Below are 26,871 nucleotides of genomic sequence, written 5' to 3' on the forward strand. Positions count from 1 at the left end.
TTGTGGCCCCCGCTGGGATCGTTATTCAATCAAAATAATAAAACATTTTAATAAAATAAAATAAATAAATAAAATCACTTTTTTTTTTTTTACTTCAATCAAAAAAAAAGTTTACTTCAATCAAAGAAAAAGTTTACTTCAATCAAAAATGAATATTTTTTAAGAAAATAAAGTGTTCAAATGCAAAACAAAAATTGAAAATTTTATTTTTGGTTGAAATAAACTTTTTTTTTTGATTAAAAGTTTTTATTTTTTGATTGAAATGTTTTATTTTTTGATTGAATAATAAAGACACAACCACTCATAATATAGCACAAATACAAAAAAGATGACTTCAATAAAAATAAAAAATAAAAAAAAACCTTTTCAATTAAAGAAAAAAAATTCAAATGCAATTTTTTGGGTCACAAATATTTTTTTTTTTTTACATTTCAACCCTTTTTTTTTTTCAAAGGAAAATATTCATTTTTGATTGAAATAAAAGTTTTTTGTTTTTAATTGAAAAGTTGTTTTGGTTTTTTTTTTTTAAAGTGATTTTTTATTTATTTATTTAATTGAATAATAAAGACACTAATCTACTCCATAGTGGTGGTGTCTGCTCTGGTCGGGATTCGAACCCTGACCTCTCGAGCTGCTGTTGTTGAACCACCTACTCAGAGGAGGGGCCACTTCAGTCCAGCCAGTCTCACAGAAAATGTCTGGAATTCCGTTTCCGCTTTAGGGAGTGGAAAACAAATCTTTTCCTCCAGTCCTCCCTCTGACCAGCACCACAACCCCCGTCCTGGTCCACCTCAGCTCAGCCTCTTAAAGCGGATTCAGCGGCTCAGGGACCATGGCCTCTTCGCCTCAGAAGTCTCCGTCCTCTCCCAAATCCCCGACGCCCAAGTCTCCGTCCTCCAGAAAGAAGGACGACTCTTTCCTGGGGAAACTTGGAGGAACTTTGGCCAGAAGGAAAAAAGCCAAAGAAGGTAAAAAAAATGAACAAACTTATACAAACGGATAGAAAACACTAGTTTAACTTGACCGTTTATTTACGCCCCAAAGTTTCCACATCACTAACTATTTATCTTTATAGTTCATAAAACACCGCAAACTGACCATTAACTGCAGCCAAATGTCAGACACGTTCACAGGTTAGACTTTTTACACAGTTTTGATAGTTTTGGGACAAACCCACCGTTCTGTGGGAGTTTTCATGGCCCCGGGCCGTGAACGCAACCTTTTAAGGCAGTGACTCCGCTCCTTGTGGAATAAGTGAGGAATGAAGGATGGTCAACAACACAGGCCTCTGAGGAGGACTGGAAGGAGCTGCTTTCCTTCACACTGACACAAATACTGTATGTATGGAGGTAGATTTTTATTTTTTTTCAACTTTTCAATAAGTAATTATTTTCAATCAAAGAAAAAAGTGTTCGAATGCAATTATTTGGGTTTCAAATATATATGTATATATGTTTTTTTTTTTTAAACACTTTTTTTAATGAAAGTGTTTGTTCGTACGTTTGCCGTACGAACAACCCCTTGTGCTATTGGTACGTTTACGTAGAGTCTCAGGGTTAGTGTTAAGTTTATGGTTATGTTTAGGGTTAGGATTAGGTTATAACCCTACTGTATATTAGTAAACTAATAAGTATCTCCAATAGTGCTTTCTGTAAACAAAAAATAGCGTCTTTCTTACCAGTGACACCATTATAGTGCAGTATTCCAGTAAACAAAATAAACAGTAAACAGTGACACATTTTCTGTGAAGACCTACAGTACCTGCACATTTTAGTGAAAAAGCAGAAAAGGTTTTAAAAATAATAAAATAAATTTTAAATCCAAAAAAAAAAAAATCGCGAACATATTGATAATCGATCGTGTCAAAAAAAAAATATCGCAACATAGTGCCGTATCGAGATATCGTCACACTTCTATGCATGAAGTTATGCCTGGAGAAACACTTTGAGACCCTGACGTTAACATGGGAGCTTAATTTCCTCTTTAAATCGGAATAAAAGTTAAATCCTCTTTAAACTGACCTTGTAAACACTTAATTCCTAATGCAAATTTAATTCTGAATTAAACACACGCACGATTCACCCAAAGCGAGCAAAAAGTGAAGCCACTCCAGAGGAGTGTTGGCGTTATGCGGGCCGAGGACAGCCCACCTCCAACCCGGCCAACCCAGCCCCGGGCCACCGCGGCGCCCTCGCCCAGGACAGGCTGTTCCCGGCCGGACACCGTCCGCCCTCTGCCTCGCTGCCCACAGTGGGACACCCACAGGCAGCCTCTAACCCAGCCAACTGTGATGCGTGGTCAAAGCCAGCAAAGGCTCAATCCACAGTAAGGCTGAACGATTAATTGCATCAGCGATATTATCGCGATATCATAAAACGTGATTTTCTAATCGCAAAGGCTGCAATTTTTTATTTATTTTTTTTGTCCTGTCTTGTTTAGTTCAGAGAGTGTTTAAGAAGTGCAGCCCATATGTTTACATGTTTCATGAAACGTGAAGTTAGTTAGATATGGTGAAGAGGTAAAGCCACAAATTTGTTTGCTTTATTGTTGTAATCTGTGCTTTAAAATGTATATTTTATATTTATTTAAAGTTTAAATAAATCTGAAATTGTTTATTATGAATCAGATTGGTTTATTGCTTGTGTTCATTGAAAATTACATGACGAGGCCCTTGAAAAATTAATCGCATATTAAATCGCAATATTGTTGGGGAAAAAAATCGCAATTAGATTATTTTACAAAATTGTTCAGCCCTAATCCACAGTGATGATGTCAATAGTTCTAAAATTTCATAAAATTGTCTGCTTCCTGTGGACTACTTTATGAAATAATTTATTAATGGTTGCATGCCATTGAACCAAGCAGCAGCCATGTTGAAAGTCTCAGTTCTGTCTGTCCCTGAACCGCAGCGATATTTCAGCCACACACACACACACACACACACACACACACACACACACACACACACACACACACAGAGACAGACGGTGATTTCTTGCTTTATAGATGGAGCGATGTACCTCCATGACAATTTGTGTACCCCAGGGGGTTCCCGTACCCCACTTTGGGAACCTAGAAATTACATGTTTACAATTATAATTGACCCCAACCCTGATCACAACTGTAGAATACATTTGACCAAATTGAACCATTTATATCAACCCAACACTGGAAATGTCAGTGTTATAGATCAACCGTATCTTTAATACTCCTTCACATGCATGCGTTTAAAGTGCACTCATAGGAATTTACTGTACAACCTGACCTCATCTTTGCATTTTTAAATATCACATGCTACCGTGAGCGTCAACTGTCACAGGAAATGCCTTTATTTTACAATGCTTTGTCTGGTTTATTAGTATGCTGGTGGCTTTTTTATTTATTTATTTATTTTTTGCAAATGACATGACATTGATAGCGGAAGGCCAGGTTTTATCATTGAATGAGAAAGGTCTCTCTCAATTGGATGATTACTGTGTGTCCGTCAGACCTCTGCAGCACAGCTGAGCCCCAGGTTTGTTGCTTTCGCCGATAGGACATGCATGCAATCTCATTATTCTCCTGCTGGCTCATGTTCCCTCCACACACTCAGTAATACGTCTACACACGCACACACACACACACACACACACACACACACTAAGCTATGAGCTGCATGTTTGAAATGTGCTCTGTGATTTGATGGAAAACGTGGACCGGGCGCTCCCATGCTGATCAGGGAATAAATTTAAAGTCCATGTGACGTTTATTGCAGCCGCTGCATAATATGGAGGGTAGATAGAGGCTATTGGCTTGAGACGGGAATAATGACCGGATGGAAGGAGGCACAGAAAAAGGGTTAAAGATGAGTTGAAGAATGAGAATGAGCTCAATAAGAGGAAAATGAGATGGTTTGAAAAAGGGAGGAGAAGGTCAAGAGGTTTTAGAGCGTTTAGAGGGAAGGCTGTGCGGATATTAACAGTGAGATTATACAGCCGTGTGCAAAGACCTGTAGAGGTAACATGTGATTCTATGCGCTCTTTAAAGACATTTAGAAGTTAAATCCAGGGATTGTTACAGTTTGGTTTATTTAAGGATGAGCTTTAAGGGTGAAAGATGGTCCCGTAAGCCAGGAGAAGATGCATGAGGCTGGGGACGGACAGAGGCAAACATGGGCTGTGGAGCGCTCTGCCCTCCAGGTAGGACATCATTTATAACCACGCTTATTTCCTCATCGCGTAATTTACCCAAGTGGATGGATATTTGTTGCCATTTTTATGACCCAGTGGGGGAGGAGTGACACACGCCCAAGACTCAGCTCGGGACACCTTTGAATCCCTTTTTTTTTTGTATTCAGCAATGAAATGTGTTTGGAGTGTAAACATTGGCGTTAAAAGCAGCGAGCAAATTGTTTATTGCCACGGAAACTGGTGCAAAATCCACTTTGCAGAGTAGCTGCTCACACCAGCGCCATCGCACATCTTTTATTTAAATTTCAATAGAAATCTACCAGCCGTACTTCCTCTGAACAAGCCCGGGATTTCCCAAGAGTGAGTCAGACAGAGCTATCTCTGCAATATCATCAGATGGTGCAAACTGATATAGTAATAATAATGATAGTTATTATACTACAGCCTCAGCTCCTGTTTGTAGATTTCTTACCATATCTAATTGTGTTCAAGAGAATATAAAGAATATCTTTATTAAAAAAATAAAAAAAAAATAGTTATCGCTCATAATATATAGAGTTGTTTTTATATTTTGTCCTCATGTTGTCCTCACTTAAAACCGCACTCTGTTGCCCTTTAAATTAAAGCTGCTCGAGTCAATTTCTTTTTTTGTATCAGTTAAAGACAAATGTTGATCTCGTAGATTCATAAATCAAAGATCATTTGCTTGAGAACAAATTGTAAAAGGTTTAAATTGCCTCTCGAAAGTAACTTTGTTTTGATCTCCGCTGTAATTACTCCGTTTATTGACATTGTCAGAAAAGTTTCCTGCATTGCATTGTGGGATGTGGAGTCCCGTCACCATTCACCAGTGATTGGCTTGACACCATTTTGGTTCTAATTCCCCATGATATCAACTCCAGTTCTCACCCCACAAGACATTCCGTTTGGGTCGGATTGGAATCTTTCCGTGTAAAACCCAGTCAACATCTGTCATCGTTTTGCCGCAATTTTCAATCTGTGAAAACGCCATGAAGTAAAAACCCTTCAGTGCATCAGTCTATGAGACTTCATGTCCCATAATTCAATGCATGAAACTTTTTTGACAATATAAATAGGAGGGTGTTTACAGTGGAGCAACAATTTCAACCTTTTACATATATTTAAATCGAGCAAATGATCTTTGATTTTGATCTTTTGCATCTGGTGCTTTAAATGAACCAAATTTACAACCTAATGCCTGCTTGCAGCAAATCTATTGTCTCCCTCATTCTTTTTTACCGCTTTGATCAAACTATCACATGCATCAGCTCTAACTGCATTTATTACAACCCAGCCATACTTTGGCTAAACCTAAGACCTACTGTACATCATTATAGTAACATTCCTGGTTACACAAGTCTAGTTAAAGAATAAATGGGAAACAATTAGGGATGTCCCGATACAACTTTTTTATATACCGATATTGCAGCCTCGCGTATCAGCTGATACCGATATTGATCCGATATCAGAATGAATCATACATACTTTTATTCATTTTATTTATTTTTATTTAATAGAAAAATAATAATCACTTATTTTGTAGTGTGGAAGGTTAGAAAAGGTTTGATCAAGTGATGTTACTCAAACAGAGAACAATAGTCAGCAACAGTAGGTATGAGAAAAACTGACCCATTTATTATTAACCAATTGTTACATACATTTTAACCTTCAACATAATATCTACAGTATTCTACAATTGAATAAATATAATAAAAAAATGAATTGGGGAAAAAAACAAAATAGAAATTTGAAACCAATATTTATTTTCAGGCTGATATCGATATCCGATATCGATATTAGATCAGGACACCCCTAGAAACAATGCACTTGTGTAATTGACGATACCCAGTTTTGGTTTTGTTTGATTGATATTTTAGTGGAAAATTGTTTCCAAATATTGTCACGCAGCACTGGTTTTGTCCAGTGAAGTGTCATACTGGTGTAATGAAAAATCCAACACCCCCACAGATGCAGTGTAGCGGAGCAGAGCTGGATATTGTTTCTGTTCAACTAGACTTGCTTTGATGTTGAGTGAGTGTGAGGTAATTGGCACAGAGACATGGGTGAGTTAATGCCCCTTCTACCTGTTAGTGATGGGATGTGAGCTGCTGCACGTGGAGGCTACGTCTGAACACTGAGGATTAAAAGGATGCTTGGGGGGGGGGGGAAGAAATGCAACAGGATGTTTGCTTCATGTGCTCACCACAAACGTCTATATAGAGAGATGAAGCCTCTATAGGTATCCACTATCCAACATGCAGAGAAAGAATGGCACGCTGGGTTTCTCTGTGACGCCTGTTGTGAAGCAGGAAACGGCATCGCTCTCAATTCAAGGTGCTTTCAACCAAAACCTGCAATTTATTGTCTTTAGAATTGAGTGACTCCAATCTCAGCCTTAGTTAGTTTCAGTTGACCTCACCAGCATCCATCTATCCATCCATCATCTATCCACCCATCCATCCATCCATCTACTTGTCCTTCTTTTCCCATTTTACCAATTACCACTTTTACTTTTATTATTTTCTTGAATTATCATGCTTCCTGCTGACAATCTTCTGTTCTTCTCTTTTTTTCTTAATTTTCAGTAACAATCACACAAAGTTTGTAGAACTTTTGTAGAACAATGTATGTAATATAATGATATATTGATAAATTTGTTTTTGTTTTGTTTTAGTGTCTGAGCTTCAGGAGGAGGGAATCAATGCCATCAACCTTCCTCTTAGCCCTTCACACTATGAGCTGGACCCTGAGGACACCATGCTAGGTAAACCACATTGTCCGAGACCAAGACCAAGTAGTACGGCACTTGTTTCTGTCGAACACAACACTTTTTTGACTATAGAATAAGATGACAGATGTTTAGATCAATGACTGGTTTATAATTTCATGTCTTTGTCCCTAACTGTAACGTTTCACCTGCTTCATCCACCAGAGGAGAACGAGGTGCGCACCATGGTGGACCCCAACTCCAAGAATGATCGGAAACTACAGGAGCTCATGAAGGTTTTTCTTTAGTTACTTAACCCTTTTTTATTTAAATGAACAGTTCCATACACCAGTCTTTCTTATGATCTGAAAACAAAGTCATTCAAAGACTGTTAGGCATTACCTTGATCAATTCCCTCCATTTTTGATTCCTTATGCATTCCATAAACACAACACAGTGCATCATATTGGCAGGTCAATCATACCAGCAACACCAATACCAATACATTTATTTTGCATAGGATCACTGCATGTGTGGTTGGGGAAAAATGAGCTCTCCAAATTTTAAATTGGAAAATTTAAGATACGTGTTGGATTTGATATCTTTTAATAGTGTATTAGAGTTCTCATTAATATCTTCTTCTGCTCTGTATAGGTGTTGATTGACTGGATCAATGACGTTTTGGTGGGGGAGAGAATCATTGTGAAAGATTTGGCTGAAGACCTCTACGATGGACAGGTTTTGCAGAAACTGTTTGGTAAGAAGGTGATTCTCGCTCCCATGTTGGTGCTTAGTTAGCACATTCAACAGGTAACATCATCAAATTAAGACAAAGCAGTTAGAATTTGGTTCAGATTAACAAAAATATTGCTGAATTTATTTCCCATTTAGTATTAAGGTTTTTTTAGAGCCTTTATGCACAGTTTTATTCGGAGAAGGATTGAGGCGTCCCACAAGGACCACTGTTAAGCCCACTGTTCCTTTTTGTTTCTAAGAGTTAAACTTTTTATTATAAAGCTTACTTTTGGCATCTTTTTTTTTTTTTTCCCGCCAACGGCAAACTGGATTTTGACTGAATAACTTTCTTTCAATGAAAACATCAACATAATAGACTAATGTCTGACCACAACTGGACAATTTGAGAGAATAGGGCACAATGCAATTTAAAAATAATTACCAAAAATTAAAGCTAAGGATTTTGGAAATACTGTTTGATTAAAGATTAAGGAGTACTTTCTTATTTCCATTATATCTGAATTTAAAATGTGTTTTTCGAATAACGTGTTGTTCAATACAAATTCAAAGGTCCACCGTGTTGCAGAATTTTAGATTACACTTCATAATAAACAGCTACAAACTGTAAAAATGAATAATGTTTTTTCCCCCTCTATTTTTAAAAATAATTTCATAAGTTAAAACATACTTTTATCAGAGAGCCTTCTCTCATTTTTTGTAACTTCTAACTTGTTTTTATGTTTCTGTTTTTAAAACTATTTTAATCTCTGACCAAAAGTTTATATATTTATTTTTTAATCTATAGCTGCCTTTGGAAAGCACTTTGTAACGTGTTTTGAAAAGTGCTATATAATTAATGTTTATTATTATTAGTTTCCAATTGTTTGTTACCATTTTGTGGTATATTATGAGTTTATATTTCAAACAAATACAAACCTTCTGATACTTTTAAAAAACGTCAACTTGAGCAGGTACTCATGATATTATCTTTAGATGATCATTTGCTTTTCTTAAATGAGTCATTTTGTTACTTTGTGCTTGTTTGTAAAATTGATTAGAAAATGACACAAGATGTCCTGGGACTTTCCTGAATTAATGCGTAATTTTCTGCTAACTTGTTTTGCAGAGAAGCTTGAGGGTGAGAAACTGAACGTGGCGGAGGTAACCCAGTCAGAGATTGCTCAGAAACAGAAGTTGCAGACTGTCTTGGAGCGCATCAACGACTCACTCAAACTCTCCACCCGAAGCATCCGCTGGAACGTTGACTGTAAGAAACATTTTAAACATTTCATCTTTGTAGTGAAAGCAGTCGTTGAGATAACTTTTCAGGTTTAGTCTTGTACTCTTTGACATTAACTCATTTCCTTTGATTCGTCCAAACCTGATGACTGATGAGCATTGAAATGACTCTGCATGGTGTGTAATGAGACACTGTTGATCAGTTAAATTGTGTGAAATATGTGAAATGCTACACTGTCACTTAGTTTCATTTGATTAAAATTTGAATCTCTTTTGAATTAGAAACCATCTGCACACAGACGTTGTGAAACCCAATATCTAGTGAAGATAAATTGCGACACCAGTAACCCGGGTGACAGAAAGGATTGCCTGCGAGACAAATATTAAATCACAATAATAAAACCTGATGCAGATTAGATCCAAACCATTTGCAGTGATGCTGACAATCAAATCCTGCACTGTTCTTGAGCTTTTTGCACGTGTCATTTAAATTGTACATAAAGTACTGTGATCTGACTAAATTGTTGGGATTTATAAATCTTAATAAAGTAAAATATGGCTGTAGCTGATATTACTTTAGCTAGCATTGTCAAACACTGTATTTCAGAACATTTACATTAATTCATTTTCTCATAAAACCAAAGCCTACGCAAAACTTTTTCTTCTTGCCATGCTCCTTTAAATGAATACACGATTCCTCTCCGATCAATAGGAATAAGGTACAAGTAATGATAATGGATCACTGGCAAAACAATGTCTTCTTAGACTTACCGTCAGCAAAGGCCAAATATATTTTTTGTTTTGTTTTTTTTTAACCTTTTTCTTGTGCATTAGAGAAATGTATTATAGCAGAATTTCCACAAAGACCTATTCAAGCATTAAGATTCAAACTGCTAGCCAGAGCTCCATTGTTAGCTCTGTACGGACTGCTTTTAAAAAGGGATTCATATTGAAGCTCCCTTTGCCATCAGATTAATAAGCTTGGTTTTCTTTTCTCCTTTGATGATGCTTTTCTATCTTAGTCAGACTGAGCTACTTCCAGTAGAATGTCTTTTACTGGCATTATCAGCTGTTGCATACAGTGTGTGCCAAAGCTTTTTTTTTTTTAAAAGAAACTTTGATATTTACTTTAACTTTCCAATTTGAAGCAAATAATGATATTTTTCTATTGAACCAAACACTTGGAATTGTCAAACTAAAATGTCCAGTAATTGTTTTTGATCTGTTGGATGAAACTCATGGAAACTTCTCTGTAGAGACAATTATTGGGAGCACAAAGGACAAAATATGGACCAGATTTTTCATCAACAATGTTTTTAACTACACACTGACTCAATCTTAAAAGACACAAATGTATGTTCACTAAGGTGTTAAACAAATACAAAACTGGAAATTTCAGGGAGCTACATTTGTTTCAGCTCTTGTGATGAGTTGTCCTTACTAAAAAGCAAAATGGGGAAGTATAAAGCAGTGGAAAAAAGAAGAAAAGTCAACGTGTTGTGTAAGAATCAAACCAAAAAAAAACATGTTGCAATGACAAACACCCTGAGAGGCTTCCAGAGGAAAGATCCAAACAATTCAGAGCCGTGTAAGACATCAGACGTGATGATCTGATGAATGAAGTGTGGCGCACGACATGTGATTTGGAAAACTGCGACATGTCCTGAAATCTAATTGGATTTTAATCATCTGACTCAGGAGGTGCTTAATGGTTTATCTTTTAGTGCTAAATATTGTTTGATTCACTGGGATACTCAGCTTAGTCAAACATTTGCTTCTTCCATTTGTAAAGCTGTAAAAAGTGTTTAATGGCTAAAATAAAAAGACAACAGACTTTTCCTATCGCTTATTGGCCAAAAAAGTTCAAAATTATTGGTCGAATTAGTCTGAAAACTTCATATTGGTGCATCCTTAATTAAAAACATTAATAGTTGTTGCTTACTTAAAGAGTAACTAAAACCCTGCTTTCTGCTGACCTGCCACGAGGAGGGAAACACAAAAATGCCTTGATTATGGGCGTTACTGCTGTTGCAGTAAGATACGCCCATTCAGTGCAGACGGTAATACACACAATTATGTTCGTACACACACACATAACGAGTTCACAGCTGAGATGTGTCACTACAACCACAGGTACACACAATCCCGACATGAAGTTCACACACAGCCCTACTCTCTCACCACCTCACGCACACAGCGATAAGGCGTACACACACGTCCGCGCACACGCAGAGACAGACGGGAATACACATGATGTGTCTGTAAATACACACATAGCTTGATGAAGCACAGAGTCCAAAACATCACAGCTGCAGCGTTCTTTTTCACACGGAACAGTGGACTTCCTCATTAAAACTGTCAATCAATGCTCACTGAGGGCTGTGATTGGAGGAAACCCTCCTCTCAGGTTTTATAGGCGGGGCGGGGCCAACAGTGAAAGTCGATGACGCAGGGGAATCTTAAAGAATCCGTTTCAGCCAAAAGCAAAATTCACTTGTAATAGCTGGCGTTCAACCCTTAGAAGCCAGTAACTCTGACATTTTACAACTAAATATGCAAAATTAAAATACTTTTACTGAAATGTGAAGAGTGGGACTAGGATTAATAAACAGCACTTTTCAGCAGAGTTTGGGGTTTTGTTACTGCTTAAACTATAGTGGAATTAATTCACTATTTGTAATTATTTGTTGTTGTGTTTTGTTCCTAGCGGTTCATGCTAAGAGTATTGTCGCTATCCTTCACCTGCTGGTGGCGCTGTCGCAGCACTTCAGAGCACCAATCAGACTGCCAGACCACGTTTCCATTCAAGTCGTGGTCGTCCAGGTGAGTGTGTTGAACAAACCGTATAAAAACTAAATTTAATTAATATTATTATTATGATTGTAAATCAAACCATTAATTATACTCTTTAATTTAATTTATTTCCCTATTTGCTGCTTTATTTAAAATTAATGTCCCTGTGGTGGGATTAATAAAAGGGACAATTGTTGATTTTAGAAAAATAATAAAATAAACAATACAATATTTAGTATCGAGATTATTTTGTTCAACATTCCTTTGGATTTTTACTAGTCCAGCCTTTTGGACTCGTGTTACCAGAGTTTTTGAAGTTATATTTAACATTGTTTTATGAAGCTCTTGCCTTATTTATTGGTCAGTATGTATGTGTCCCCCTGCGTTTGCATCTGTTAATGTTAGTTTTATCAGCCTGCTGTCTACTGTGAATTTATCAGTGACTTCTCCCTTTTCTTTATCCGTACCTCTCTGAGTTTTTCACTTTGATTCTTTTCACGTTCGTATTCAGCAGGAAATGAATCAAACACGTGTATGCCATGCCATGCTTTTTTTTTTTTTTGTGCGTTGCAGAAAAGAGAGGGCATTCTTCAGTCCAGACAAATACAAGAGGAAATCACTGGTAACACAGAGTACGTATGAATGTGACTCATTCTTAGTTCTCCCAACATGAATAGCACTTATCAGTGTGCAGCCATTGGAGCTTTCTGCCAGGTTGAAAAGGAACTTGTCTTTATGGACGCTTTTCACCGCAATAGCTACATTAACAGGAGAAGCTGTGCTATTTTGAATGTACTACTACTATTCCAGTGTGCTAGAGATAGTAGATTTATTTTTTTTTGGTAAATGGATTTGATTTTATATTACGTCTCTATGCCCACACTGAAGTCGTCCCAAAGCACTTTACAATATCAACTCATTCACCCATTCACACACCAGTGGAACTGAGCTGCCATGCAAGGTGCTGGTCAACCACTGGGAGCAACTTAGGGTTCAGTGTCTTGCCCAAGGACACTTCGATGTATATATTACATTTACATTGTAAGCTATATGCGACCCCTAAGTCTAATTTTGTGCGTCCTTCAAAAGCAAACGCACAAAATTCTTACAAAAACATACAAAACAACAAAAAAATATATACAAAATCACTGCAAAAATGTAGAAATCGAGGAATCTTTACAGAAAATGTCAACCAAAATACACAAAACGATAGAAAAATGAACTAAAAGACACCAAAAACCAACAAAATGACAACAGAAGTGGATAAAAACCACAAGAAGAACACACAAATTGAGAGAAAAATATACAAAATGACTAAAAAAATCTACAAAAACACAAAACACCTTTGTTTTCCCCATATTAATGCTCAAATTGGTTATTCTTAATACTGATATGAATGTTGATAATGCGGCCCTCTGTCTAATTTTGTGCGTACTTCAAAAGCAAATGTGCAAAAATATACAAAACAACAAATAAATATACACAAAATTACTGCAAAAATGTAGAAATTAAGAAATCTTTACAGAGAATGTCAACCAAAATACACAAAACGATAGAAAAATAAACAAAAAAGACATTAATAACTAACAAAACATTAACAAAAGTTCTCCAAAACAACAAGAAAAACACAAATTGAGAGAAAAATTACTTGAAAAATAAATAAAAACACAAACCACCATTATTATTTCCCATATTACTGTTCAAATTGGTTATTATCTAAATACTGACATGAATGGTGATAATGTGGCCCTTGGATCAGCCCCCGCTGTGATAAGAGTTACCTATATCTGGTTTACGGACTACCCAAGGTCGGTCTTTTTCAGTCTACAGTAAAAACATATATGTTAGGTTATTTCTTGTTTCTTAGTGATTGATGCAGTAAACCATTATTATTATGTAATTCATTTGCCAGATCTATTCATATGTGATAACGGCAAATTTGAGCCACCCAAAGATTTTCTCTAATGAAACATTTTTATTGTTAATATTTCTGTGGAAAAGTAAAGATAAAGCAGGTAAATCTACAACATTTTATTTCAATCAAAGATTTAGAGGAAAAGTAGAACGATAGTGAAGGACAACATAGAATACCTGAAAGGTGACATTTTTTTTTAAGTTAACAGACAACCATTGTACACACAAAAAAAGAACAATTTGATGGTTCCCTCAGTTGAAGAATTAGACCTTTGATATTAGACAAACACACACAGTCAGTCACACACTATCTCACACTCTGGTTTTGTTTCCCTCTGAGGCTGTCCTGCAGCCTGACGGCAGCAGCAAGGGAGATAAGAGCAGGCCAACACACACACACACACACGCACACATTTTGTTACGGTAGATGGATGGCATGCTAATAACAACACACACAAACACACACACAGGCTCACACTCTCACATGGTCACAGTGGACTGTTGCCCAGACCTGCCTGCCGTCGCCATCCCAGATTACACCATGAGCATGTGTGTGAGTGCGTGTGTGTGTGTGTGTGTATCTGTGTGCCTGCCATTTCTTGCTGGCCTGTCCACGATGATACTCCGCCCCCCCCCCCGTGCTGCAGCGCTCCCTCCAATCCAAAACCACCTGGCCCCATCCAACAACAACATCCTCCACAGTGCTAACAATGTAATAACAAACAAGGGGCCCTCCATCCATTCCCACCCAACAGGCCGCATGTCTTCATCCATTGTATCAACACCCCTGCTGTCCAGCTCGCTGCATTGTGTTATAGTATGTGATTATTGTGATCGTCCCACTGATGAATATTTCAGCCCCCACTGTGGACAAGTGTCCATTGTTAATGAAATTATGAGACCCTGGCTGGTGCATTATTGTGTTGTCATTTCTGTCATTTAATCCCAGCATGCTCTGCTCTGCATTCCTTAGCGATTGAATTGAAAGCGTTTGTCTTTTATTTTTCTCCTGTTTGTTTTGTGTGAAATGGTGAGTAAGCAGAAAGTGTCTGGGTTGCTCACGTTTTGACACATTTTATGTTGTTTTCTCCTTTTCAGAGCTTTCTCTGGCAGACATGGTATGTTTGCACGTGGAATGAATCTAAACTTTGCCTTCTTTTGTATTTCTTTGTTTGTAGTTGAATAATTTGTGGTGTTTTCCTCTACAGAGCGGGATGCTTTTGACACCTTGTTCGACCACGCTCCGGATAAGCTGAACGTTGTGAAAAAGGTACCGACTACTATTGTGTGCAAGGAGTGAAAAGAATCGACAATAATATGAATTCATAAAAATGTTGGAATCTCTGCCATTTTTTTACTTAATGCCGTCCATATTAGAGTGGTTCACAAATTAACTTTCACCAAAATTTGCCGGATTGCGTTTTGCCATGTTCCATTTGACACAGTAAGCATCTGTTACCAAAAATGGAGGCAATCGCTGCACATTTAGGGGTGGCCCACTTTTTATATTTTCAGGTAGGGATCGACCGATATGGGTTTTTTAGGGCCAATGCTGATACCGATTCTTTTTTCCATCAGCCTTAGCCGATGACCGATACAGACTGCCGATTTTTTTTTTGGAGCCGATATTACTTTTGCTCCCTCGATTTACATCATAAAAATTACACAATGATGATAACAAATAGTACAAGTCTCAATTTTTTAAAAAAGGAACATTTATTGAAATTAAAGGTGAGGTAGAACGACAACAAGTAAAAAAAAACAAATATTAAAAACGTGATGTAGAACAAGTAAAAAATATTTCTGCTCTCTGTAAATAATGCGGATCGCGAACGCAGCAGCCCACATCGGCCGATGCTGATACACAAAAAACGCAAAAATCGTCCGTTGTATCGGTCCATCACTATTTTCAGGAATCGTGTATTGAACTGTTCCAATGTTCTTACTTATTTATTTTAAAACAGGGACAAACTATTAATGCCCAGACTTCCTTTTGGAAGCTACACATTCTTTGGTTGAGCAATAAAAATTGTGGAAAAAGTGTGGCACCCTTTACGGACGTTATAGTGGCTCAGTTTTTGGTACAGATGTTCAAAATATCAATAGGAACCAGGCTAAATGTATTTTTAGACCATTATATTGTGAACTACTCTAGTCCATATTCTAATGTTGTGTGTGTGTGTGTGTGTGTGTTACCTTTAGACGCTGATCACGTTTGTGAACAAACACCTTAACAAGCTCAACTTGGAGGTGTCGGAGTTGGACACACAGGTAGGAAACATGTCTACATGCCTCCTACTGATGTCTTACTAATGAATAAGAGTTAAATGCAGGCGTTAAATGATCATTACTGACACAGAGCTCTTATATATGTGTTCATCTAATGTATTTCCACCGGTTGGAAGGACAATTCTGTGAAATAATGTTATGGAAATGATCTCTACCAGTTTTATATACTGCTGTTAACTCTGTGGGAGGCTTAGCTGTGGATGTTTATCACAAATTTAAACATTTTCATTGTTATAGCTTTGATTCAGCTGCTGTTTAGGTGACTGTGCTGTGGTTCTAGTTTGCAGACGGTGTTTATCTGGTTTTGTTGATGGGACTGCTGGAAGGATACTTTGTGCCACTCTACAACTTCTTCCTCACTCCAGAAAATTTTGACCAAAAGGTATTCCATCCCTTTCCATAGATCCATTTTAGACATGCTGTATTTAGGGCTGTGCAAAAGTTTTCATGTTGTCACATTAAAATAAGCTTCAGTTGATTGTGTTTTATGTGATGATACCAGTAGTCAATTATGTACTTGGGGCAGAAAAGTAACTAAACCCCAAAACCATTTTTTTCTGCTGAAATCAAACGTATTTTATTTGGGTATGAAGTCATGTTATTGATTGATTCATGTCCAAATCTTGACATTTTAGTCAAAGAATTAAAATTTGACATTTTGGTGTAAGAGTGACTGCCGTCTATAGGTTGAAACCAGTGGGCGTGTACTGTAACTGTTCCCACTCAACGTTCTTGAAGCCAAAATACAGCCCTTAGGGGTGCTTCCATCTTGCAAATTTTATGTCATTTGGAGCCAGAGGCCCTGGTAACACGCCCCGCCCATCTATGGTACTGCCCTGATGACTTACGCACTCCAGCTACGCCAAGAACTTAAGTATCTTTCCCGCTAGAAACTGTACCAACGTCTTGTTCAGATCATAGAGGTTAGTACAAAGCCACAATATATTTCTATCTGGTTAAATGGCGTCTCGGCTTTCCTTCATGACGTAACTGTTATTCACAAAGAAAGCTACGCAAGATTCACTGCTGTCAATCATCGTCATATATGACGATAACTTATTTAAAACACAATTCACAGAAAAATGAGCACTTGAACACAACGTAGGGTGATAATAACTAATGATCACAGCAGAGTTTAGGTTTGGAAAAAAATGATGTGACGAGTATTTTAACTTTACAGTTTGACCCACATTCCGTCTGTTATCATTGAGGAGGCGGGGTTTATGACCAATACCGCAGCCAGTCAGCAGGGGGAGCTCTAAAAATAAAAGCTTCACTCCACCGGGGACATTGTCCCATCCATTCTTTTTACAGTCTATGGTTGAAACCCAGCTATTACAGTTTAATTTTGCTATTTGCTGTAAATGGTGGTTTGTGATGTTTTGATGAAGTCTAATGCTACGTTCACACCAAATGCGTCACAAAATGTTTGTGCGTCCAGATTACATACAAAGTCATTGGATAGACGCGGCCCAGAGGCCAAATCTTTCCTGTGCAACGGTGCGGTCCATTCGCAAGAGTTGAAAATATTGAACTCTTGCGACTGTTTTACACGACAAAAGCCAATCAGAGTCTTTGTTGACAATGTCGTCAGTCCGTCAACACGGACACTAGTCTGTTCACCCATTCAACCATGGAGTAGAAGCTGTGTGTGACCACCTGGAGCTGTATGACACGGCCTTTATAACCGGGCTGGACTAGGAAGGATTTGGCGTGGAGGAGAATCAGCGAGGAGGTGGTAGTAGCAGGTAAAAGTTCTCTCTGTAACACTGAGCTAGGATAGCATTAGCCACTAATCACACCGGCTTTTTTCACTGGTGGTTTATGTTTATGAGAGGAGAAAAAGAAGCGCAGCTTCTCCTTTCAGCAGGCCGTGAAACTCACCCAGTTGGATGTGTAGCTGGTGGGCGGTGCTTCGCTTCAAATGTGCATATGAACCGAATGGGGACATTTTTTTAACCTGCGGAACGTTTCGTGCGGCAGATGCGTCCGGTGCCGCAGAAGACGCATTGTGAACACAGCATAACGTCATGAACCACCACTTTTGGCCCCGCCCCTCCTCAAACTAGCACCTGTGGATTGCCATATGTGGCGAATAGGTTGACTGAGAGAATTGTAAATAGAGATGTATAGTGAGTATTGAGTAGGTAGTTAGCTTAGCATAGCATAGATTGTTCTTTGGTGATTTTATAAAATGAAAGAGAGGTGCTGCTCCAGATGCCCCGTCCATTATCAAGGCTCTTTTTTTTTTTTTTAAATTTCCATCCAAAACCTCAGGGTTTAATTACTCTTTAATAAAGTTTAAGGTAATCATCAGCGTTGGGGTCAATTACATTTTTCAAATACAATTACGTCTTTAATTATCTATGTTCAATTACAACTCAATTATGATTAAGGTAACCAGCATTTTTTCAAATAAAAATAAAAAAATAAAAATTATTGTTTTCCTCTGGAAGTCAATTACTATTACATTCTTAATTACCAAAGTGCAATTACAGTTAATCACAATTACTGAGTCTGAAATAAATAACCTAATAAAATTTAACCTTCCTCTTGTGTTAACTTGTCTTAAATCAGCTGTAAAATACAATTAAAAAATATTATCTATTGTCTAATTTGTTTTTCATCTCTTGGTTGCCTTGTTAGGCTTCCTAATCAATGCAAATATTGGTATTAATATTTTTGGTGTGGGCATATGAGCCTTTTATCTGTCAGTATACCCGTAGAATTATTATTCTTTAAATGGTAAAATGATTCTGAAGAGAAATGACCGTTAGGGGAAAAGTTGATGTGAAACAAATTTTAATAATTATTAACTACATATATGTAAGCCACAGAACTGCAACAGTACTGTATACCCCTCGGTTTGTGTTTAATAAAATTGTAAATGACAGTTTTTACATCATTTCCATTACAATTACAAAGTCAATTATCTGAACTCAATTACAACAGCAACATAATTTTCCAATTAAAATTATAATTACACCATAATTGTAATTAATTATCAATTACATTTATAATTGACCCCAACCCTTCAATCACTGAGCTTTTATTACAGCTCAGTTTATTTGTACAGTGTCAAAGTAGCACCATGTAAATAGGACAAAGGGAATACCACTGATAATAAAAATAGATTTAAAGGGTTTAATAGATTTTGATCCAGGCATCTTGGTCTAACATACGTGTTAACATTTTGTCCTCCAGTATATTGAAGGTAGTATTTTTCTTTTCCAGATTCTTAGAAAACATAGCTATTTCCCATCTTTGGTTGTGACCTATAGTTGTAAGGAAGACTCAAAAATCAATACTCAATTTGTGAGGAGAGCGTGCATTTTTAGCCAAGACTCCTCTGCTCTCAATAGCATGATAAATGCCATCCGTTTTCCCGGGAGTCCATTCAGGGCCGAGTCATCCCTCCTACCATGGGCCTCTGTCGTACTGTGGTATTCTGGACAGGCAATCTGCAGAGACACCACAGTTGCCTTTTGTCTGGGTTTTGGCCAGCAGCCTCTGCCAAGCTGTGAGCCCAAATGTGCACACACACACACACACACACACACACACACACACACACACACACACACACACACACACACACACACACACACACAGAGAGAGAGAGACTCCTGGCCTGAGAGAATAGGCACAGGCCCCACAGCATCTGTAATCTCATCCTGCACAGGGAAACACTGGAGTAGCTTCTGGGCTCAGCTCTATTACGGTTCTCTGTGTGTGTTTGAGGGCCTCGAAGGCCTCTTGATGATTGGTCTGGGACGAGCTCTAAAAAGGAGCTTCAAAAATCGAAAAAGCTTCTGCTTGTAGATCTTTACTTCAGGTTCTTTCTTTGGCTTTTTTTTTAATCAGATGGGTTAAGGTCACACTTTTCTCACAATAAGCCCTCACGGAGGTTTTAGAACATTCAGAGTGAATTCACGCACTTGGATCGATTGGGTTTAGAAAACCATCTTTCCTTCTATTAGTTTTCTATCTTTAATACACTGAACAAAAATATAAACACTTTTTTATGCTCCCATTTTTCATGAGCTGAACTCAAAGATCTAAAACATTTTCTATGTACACAAAATACCTATTTCTCTCAAATATTGTTCACAAATCTGTCTAATCAGCATCTTGATATGCCACACCTGTGAGGTGTGATGGTTTATTATTATTATCTCTGCAAAGGAGAAGTGCTCACTAGACACGTGTGAACATTATTAGAGAGAAATAGGTCTTTGGTGTGTATAGAAAATGTTTTAGATATTTCAGTTCCGCTTATGAAAAATGAGAGCAAAAAACCAAAGTGTTGCATTTATATTTTGGTTCAGTGTATAATTAGCTGCTCACACAGACTCTAGGGCACGTTATCAACATTTGTGTTATCATTTAGAATAATGACCAATCTGAGCATTAATACAGGAAACAGAGGGTTTTGTCTTTGTAGTCCTTTTGTGTGGGTTTTCTTGGTGTTTTTTTTTTAGTTTTTAGACATTTAATATGTTTCTGCATTTATTTTGTCTATTTTCTTGTCAACATGGCAATTTGATTTTTGCTTATTTGTGTGTTTTTTTTTTAGTCATTATGTGCATTTTTGTGATATATTTTGTGTTGTTGTTTTTTTGTGTTTTGTGTCTTTGAAGTCCTTTTGTGTATGTTCTTGTTTTTTCTGTTTAAGTGGTTGTTTAGTGTGTCGTTTTGTGTACTTTTGTTGACATTGTGCATTTTGCTGTCATTTTCTACGTTTCTGGAGTTTTGTATGTTATGTTGGGCTTCATAAAGCTTCCAACTTCATGAATTATAATTTTGTATCAGGTGCCACACAAAATTAGACCGAGGGCAGCATGTGGCCCCGGGCCCGCCAGTTGCCTATATCTGCTCTAAATCTAGTGTCTCTATTTCTCTGAATGCTTTGACTGAAATATTCAAAAGAAAATCCATATTGGAAACCTGAGCAGTCAGAGAGCACAAACCACCATCAAACGGAAAATATCCTCTTGACCAGATATCGGCAGTTATCTGGATCAGTGATCCTGATCATGGTATAATGATCATTCACACTGTAAAGGCTTGGAAGAAATGTCTATCCCCATTTATAACCATAGAGTAGGACCAAATGTATGAACATTATTTTTAGAAAAATCATGACAATGTCCAATACTGATCCAATCCCGATGCAATTTTGAGAGGTGATTGAGCAACCAACCTGACATAATTGAGTGAAATTTCATAAACAGAAACATTTTGCCAATGATAGGGTTTTTATTGATCCACTTCCAGTGTAATGGCATTTTTTTTCAGTAACGGGGTAATCTAACTAATTACTTTTTACGCCGTTACAACGCCGTTAACGTTACTGAACGTTAAATGCGGTGCGTTACATGTATTGATTGAATAAACTGTTATCTGAAACCATCCCTGGCTTCTTACGCAGCTGTAGAGAGGAGGTGGGTTTAAAACAAGGTGAGCGATTATGATTGGCTAAGGCGGTGTCATGTGTCATGGTAGCCAATCAGAGCCAGTGCTCATACACATGTGCCAGCACACACGCCACACACACAACCACTACAGATTTGATGAAGCAGCAGAGATGGTGAGCGTGGAGCAGTCTGATGAAAAGTTGTCATTTTTAAGGTGACGATACAAACACTACTTTAAATGAATTGTGGTCAAAGACAAGAACGTGTATGTGAAGTGTTCATTATATCCAGGAGTGAAGACTTTGTCCACATCCGTTGTAAGCAACTCAAATTTAATGAAGCGCCTCACAACGACACGCATCTAAAAAATCTGAATTCTTTGACATATAGCAACTTATTTTTTTTAACAGTAACGCAAATAGTTACTTTCCTTGGTAATGAGTTACTTTTATTATAGAGTAATTCAGTTACTAACTCAGTTACTTTTTGGATCAAGTAGTGAGTAACTGTAACTAATTACTTTTTTATAGTAACGTTCCCAACACTGTCAACTTCCCTCCGAAATGTAATGTAATCATCCATAGTGTAAGGTCTGTTGTTGGTTATAATTCTGTTAAAATCCATTCAGTAATTTTGCTAACAGACAAACATACAAACACATACTGTAATTGTTGTTGAAAATATTACCTCCTTGGTGGAGGTAACAAGGCCAATGTTGTTCTTGAATATTGTTTAAATGCATCTAAAATAATTTTTCTCCCCAATGGCAACCTGGCCAAGAGGCACCCCTGCACAACGCTAAAGAGCAGACAAAAGAAACTAAAAATACACTAGAAACAGTATCGTTTAATTGTTTAAAACACAGTTGAAGAATAGCAATTGTTCTCTTTTGTTAAATAACATGAGAGTATGTATTACAAACTAAATGCTGAATCTGTTTTAATGACCAAGGTGGATGTTGAAGAGGAGCCGATGGGATGTGAGGGAGCTGTTAAAATAGCAGTTTGCCCTTTATAAACAAATACAAGCCAGTCTGGTCGTCTCCTCAGCCTGAGTGAGGAGTTCACAGTGCTGGGTCCTAACAGCAGAGTTTGTTTAAAGAAAAAAAAAAATAACATCAGTTTCATTCTCATCTCTTTATCAATCAGTAAAATGTTCACTCAAAAATCACATGCTTTTGGTTGTTAAGAATCTAAGTGATATTGTGAAACAAACTTTATCCCTGAGTACAAATATTACAGTTTTGTTTTTACCCCATAATGTCAAATATATCACGAGCTGGGTTTCCATTACAGATTTTTGTAAAAAAAAAAAAAAAAAAAAAGGCACCATTTCTAAAAGTCAACAAAGTATAATAGCACTTATAACAGGTTTTCATTAAAGGTTGTTTTGGGCTGGAGCCTCGTAAGAGTTGTAGACTTTGCTGCAGGAAGATTTACGCTCCAAACCTCCTTATAACACGTATTCCTTTGTTGCTTCATGTCTAATGTGGGAGTAATAATTTTAAAGTCTATCGCTAAGAAATGTCTAGGTCTCTGTTTACACATACCACGTCTTTCTTTGAGAAAAGTGGTCACGTGACTAGGTACGTCACGTTATTGCGACACATTTCATTATCAAAACGTCTGAAATTCCTCCTCATGAAAGCGTAAAAACTTTTTAGCAATATTTGAGTTTTTTGGGGGTATTTTTCGTAATGAAGGTGTTTCCATTACCAGTTTTTATCGCTCATTTCCAAGGTTAATGTAAACCCAGCTACTGTTATAGTGTTTAGAATGCCCTCTGTGCTTTTTCCATCTTTAGGTTTTTGTTTTTTATTTTGGTAGGAATGTTTGAGATTCTGGTATTTGAAAGAAACTATTTTGTTTGTGAAAAATTTTAAAGTCATTAAAGAAGTGTTTGGATACATATAGCCTTAGTTTATGTTCATTCACCTTCTTGTAATAACTGTCTCCTTTCCCCACGCTCAGGCTGTTTATTTTGAATGAGACGTGCCACATGTAACCGTTGATAAATGAGCGAGCTGAGTGTTTGTGCAGCTGCTGAAGACTTTGAGATCTGCTGAGCGCATTAATAATTGTCCACTCTTTATTAGACGGAGTTGTCCTCTTTGTAAACGAGCCTGGATGGAGTAGCTGAGGTCAGATACCTCTGCTCACGTCTGTCCTTCTGTCTGCAGGTCCACAACGTGTCCTTCTCCTTTGAACTGATGCAAGACGGAGGTCTGGAGAGACCAAAGCCTCGACCCGAGGGTAGGTTACCCCCATATCGCTTTGTCTTTAGAAATGACACTAGGTTTAGTTTTATCTTTTGAGCATTTGCTAAAATGGTACCTGTAGTGAAAATAAATATAACAGAAAATGTGTTTAGTGTACTGTAATACCAATAAACAAAATATGTGCACCTTTTTTGATAAAATACCTCGTTAAAAGGACTTTTTAGAACGATTTTACACCGTTGGGCATCAAGTATAAAGAGTCACCATTTTGCACAGGATATGACGCACATTTGTTGATTCCTGTTAGCTGTTCTTAGGAACAGTGTTCCATTGGTCTACAGTTTCTGAACAATGGCGGCGTATAAAGCCAATGGTTGTTATAACAACAAGAGGAAAAACCTCACCAAAACATTTCTTTTGCGTCTCTAATTCAAATAACGACACTAAGTCAGAGTTAATCAGACATTGGCTACATAATATTGGTACGGTATCCACACTTAAAACCTTTCCGTTTGGAAGAATTTCTGTGATATGCGGGGACCGCTTTAAACCGAGCTGCTATGAGGGGGATCTGTGGGCTAAGCTAGTGGGCTAAGCTAATGGACATAAAGCCAAAAGTTACATCTGAAATCAGATTCGGTCTAGACACAGTTTCTTCAAAGAAAGTCTCAGGGGCGGATTCACTAAAGGTTTAGGGGTATTAAAATATGAGAAAACATCACTCCACGTGCTAATAAGGGGTACAAACCCCAGGGATTCAGGACTGCACTTCACAATGCGCCCACAATCGATTTAGCCCATTTCCCTTTGATGAATATGTAAAGTAGGCGGATCTCATAAGGGGCGCAAAAAAATGGGAGGAGGACATGCAAATAAATTTATGCAGTGGGCGAAATGCAATTCATCAAATCTGGAACTGTTTGCGGTGATTGTTTTATGTGCTGAAAATAGTACGACCCACAGGTAGGTGCAAACACACGCAGAGGTCATGGCTCCACTGAATGTTGACACAAAACACAGCGGAGATGGAAAAAAAAGTCTAGTATAAGTAAATAATTTAAGTAAAACAATAGTCAATATTAACAGCCACTGAATAAGAAAATGCAAAGTGTGTGTGAGGGAGAGAAAAAGCTGGACGCCCGAGGCAGCGCGTGTGGAGTCCAGTGGCAGCGGTGCAGAGGATGCTGTGCGCTCCAGACGCACCAATGAGCTCCTGTGTCTTTCTCTCGTGTTTTGACCGTAAAACTTTTGTGTCTCGTTGATGTCAGGCCAGAATCAGCTGAGCGCTGCTCGGGAGCTGAGACCTGCTGGATGATGCTCAGTAGATCATTTTCAAATGGTCCTTATCGACTGATTGACAGACTCTGTTGCTGCATTAACTCAGATCAATAGGACGATTTCTGCCTGTTTTTCATGGAGTGATGAGAGCAAAGTTACAGGACCTGACGGAACAGCCACATTAAATTAGGGGAGAAAAATACCATGACTCTTAACAACACAAAACTAAAACAAAAATCCAAAAACCCATTGTTCTGTCCTGTATTAATGCTCATATATATTCACATGAATGTTGATATTGTGGCCCTCGGAACAGACGCTCACATATTTGCGGCCCCTGCTGAGATAAAAGATGCCCGTCTCTGCTGTAGTTGATTATTTGAACTCTTAATCTTTTTTTTTGTTTGTTTCTCTGCTTTTACAGATATCGTCAACTGTGACCTGAAATCTACTCTGCGTGTCCTTTATAACCTCTTCTCCAGGTACAGGAATGTAGACTGAACACTGCAAACCACAATCCCTTTTCTACTCCTATGGACCACGTACCAAAGCTTAACAATCCATTTTTATCTTTATTTGTTGTAAACAAAAAAAAAAGTTTTGAGTGCTTGCATCACATTGTTGAATAATTAATTCATCACACGTCTGTTCTTGGTTTTATTCTTCATTTTGCTAGATTTTACTTTTCTGCTCGGTTCTACATCGATGTCCTGCAGACTTGTATGACTAAGTTAGCAACATTGTCAGTGCTATGTTATGATATCTATATGAATCTGTGTGCCGTTAGTTTTTTAGTTAATCTGTTTGAAAATCAAATCAAAATGACAAATAAACGTTGTGGGTTTTTTGTTTCACTGACTTAGAACCAAAACAGAAATACAAGAAAAATCTTGTTCTGTTTGTGTGATATTTGGACATTTATGGGAAAGTAAAAACTGAAGTCCACTGCACCTGGTTTCCCTCCACAGGTCCTGGACCAGGTCTCTACACACAATAGGACTGTTTAGGATTTATTTCAGCAGTTTTCTGGTCCTGCTCATGTTTTCATGCAGTCTGTGGATGTTTCAGCTCATATAACACAGCTCCCGTTTCTGTTTTGTTTTATAGTGTTACGATCCAAATAGTATATAAATAAACTGGTGACTGACTATCGACTGTGAGGCTGGTGTGAGGGACAATAGATGTTAGAACTTCTACCATTTGACACATTTGCAAAAACAATTACACAACTATTTTGAGAGCAGTAAATAATATTGATTTTGCTCTTTATAAATTCCGCTAGCCAGCTATCAACAAACACGGAAGTTGATCACAAGAAAGGAGGAGCACCAGTAGAGTCATTACACCACCTCTAGTTCCTTTAATCACATATCATCTGCATGTTTTAAGTAACATCGTATTTTTTTATTTTCATTTATGTATTGCTCCTTTTTTTTGTCAATGATTAAAGGTCCGCCCCCGTCTGTGGGTCCCCTCTGTGTGGTTAGATTAAAACATGAAGCTTTCAACCTAGTTTCCCCTAAATATACAAATATCACACAAACAGAGCAAGGTTTCATTTTAAAACAGAAAACGGCTGCTTGTCTGTTTTTTTTTTTTGTATTTTTTTGTATTTCTGTTTTGGTTTTAAGTCAGTAAAACCAAATAACTACAGTACACTGTTTATTTGTCATTTTGATAAGGTTTTAAAATGGAATAACCCACTCTTAAGATTTCAAATAAAAACCATGAGACATGATAAGTCTTCACTCACCTGCCATTGGTCATAATGTATTGGCTGATTGGAATACCATGAGTAGACCTTTTAAACCTCGACTTCTATTCTAAATGTTTAAAGACCCTATTACTGTATTTATTGTACATTTTGAATATGTATTTCCTGCTTTAAACTTGCAGCTGTGCTATCAAGTCATTCCACTCTTCTTTTGGGAACGTTATTTCCAAGAGTATTTCCTTATTTAAACGCGGAACTATTATTATTTGCTCCCAGTAGTAGTTTCCAGTTCTGCCATCACTGCTTTTTGACAGAGTTTTGTGTCTCCATAAAAACACCCACACTTTTCTACATTTTAATAAAAGTATCCGACTATG

At 37.5% G+C, this 26,871-nt stretch overlaps 1 protein-coding gene across 1 annotated transcript; it reads left to right on the forward strand.

Moving 5' to 3' along the window:
* The first annotated feature begins 567 nt into the window (after positions 1 to 567).
* Positions 568 to 26,871, forward strand: parvaa (parvin, alpha a). Its single transcript, XM_028450569.1, has 13 exons — positions 568 to 968; positions 6,865 to 6,954; positions 7,123 to 7,193; positions 7,552 to 7,654; positions 8,759 to 8,899; positions 11,579 to 11,694; positions 12,238 to 12,296; positions 14,677 to 14,696; positions 14,787 to 14,848; positions 15,781 to 15,849; positions 16,148 to 16,249; positions 23,464 to 23,536; positions 25,205 to 26,871. Exons 1-13 carry the CDS (start codon positions 833 to 835, stop codon positions 25,279 to 25,281), a joined length of 1,119 nt encoding a protein of 372 aa, XP_028306370.1. The 5' UTR covers positions 568 to 832; the 3' UTR covers positions 25,282 to 26,871.

Source organism: Gouania willdenowi, chromosome 6, assembly GCF_900634775.1.
Source record: "Gouania willdenowi chromosome 6, fGouWil2.1, whole genome shotgun sequence".
Lineage (NCBI taxonomy): Eukaryota > Metazoa > Chordata > Actinopteri > Blenniiformes > Gobiesocidae > Gouania > Gouania willdenowi.

Excerpts from the sequence above, each read along its gene's own strand:
- parvaa (XM_028450569.1), top strand. The coding sequence starts at position 833 with ATGGCCTCTTCGCCTCAGAAGTCTCCGTCCTCTCCCAAATCCCCGACG. Across the intron at positions 7,194-7,551 it reads AACTACAGGAGCTCATGAAG|GTGTTGATTGACTGGATCAA; the intron begins GTTTTTCTTTAG and ends TGCTCTGTATAG. Across the intron at positions 12,297-14,676 it reads GAAATCACTGGTAACACAGA|AGCTTTCTCTGGCAGACATG; the intron begins GTACGTATGAAT and ends TCTCCTTTTCAG.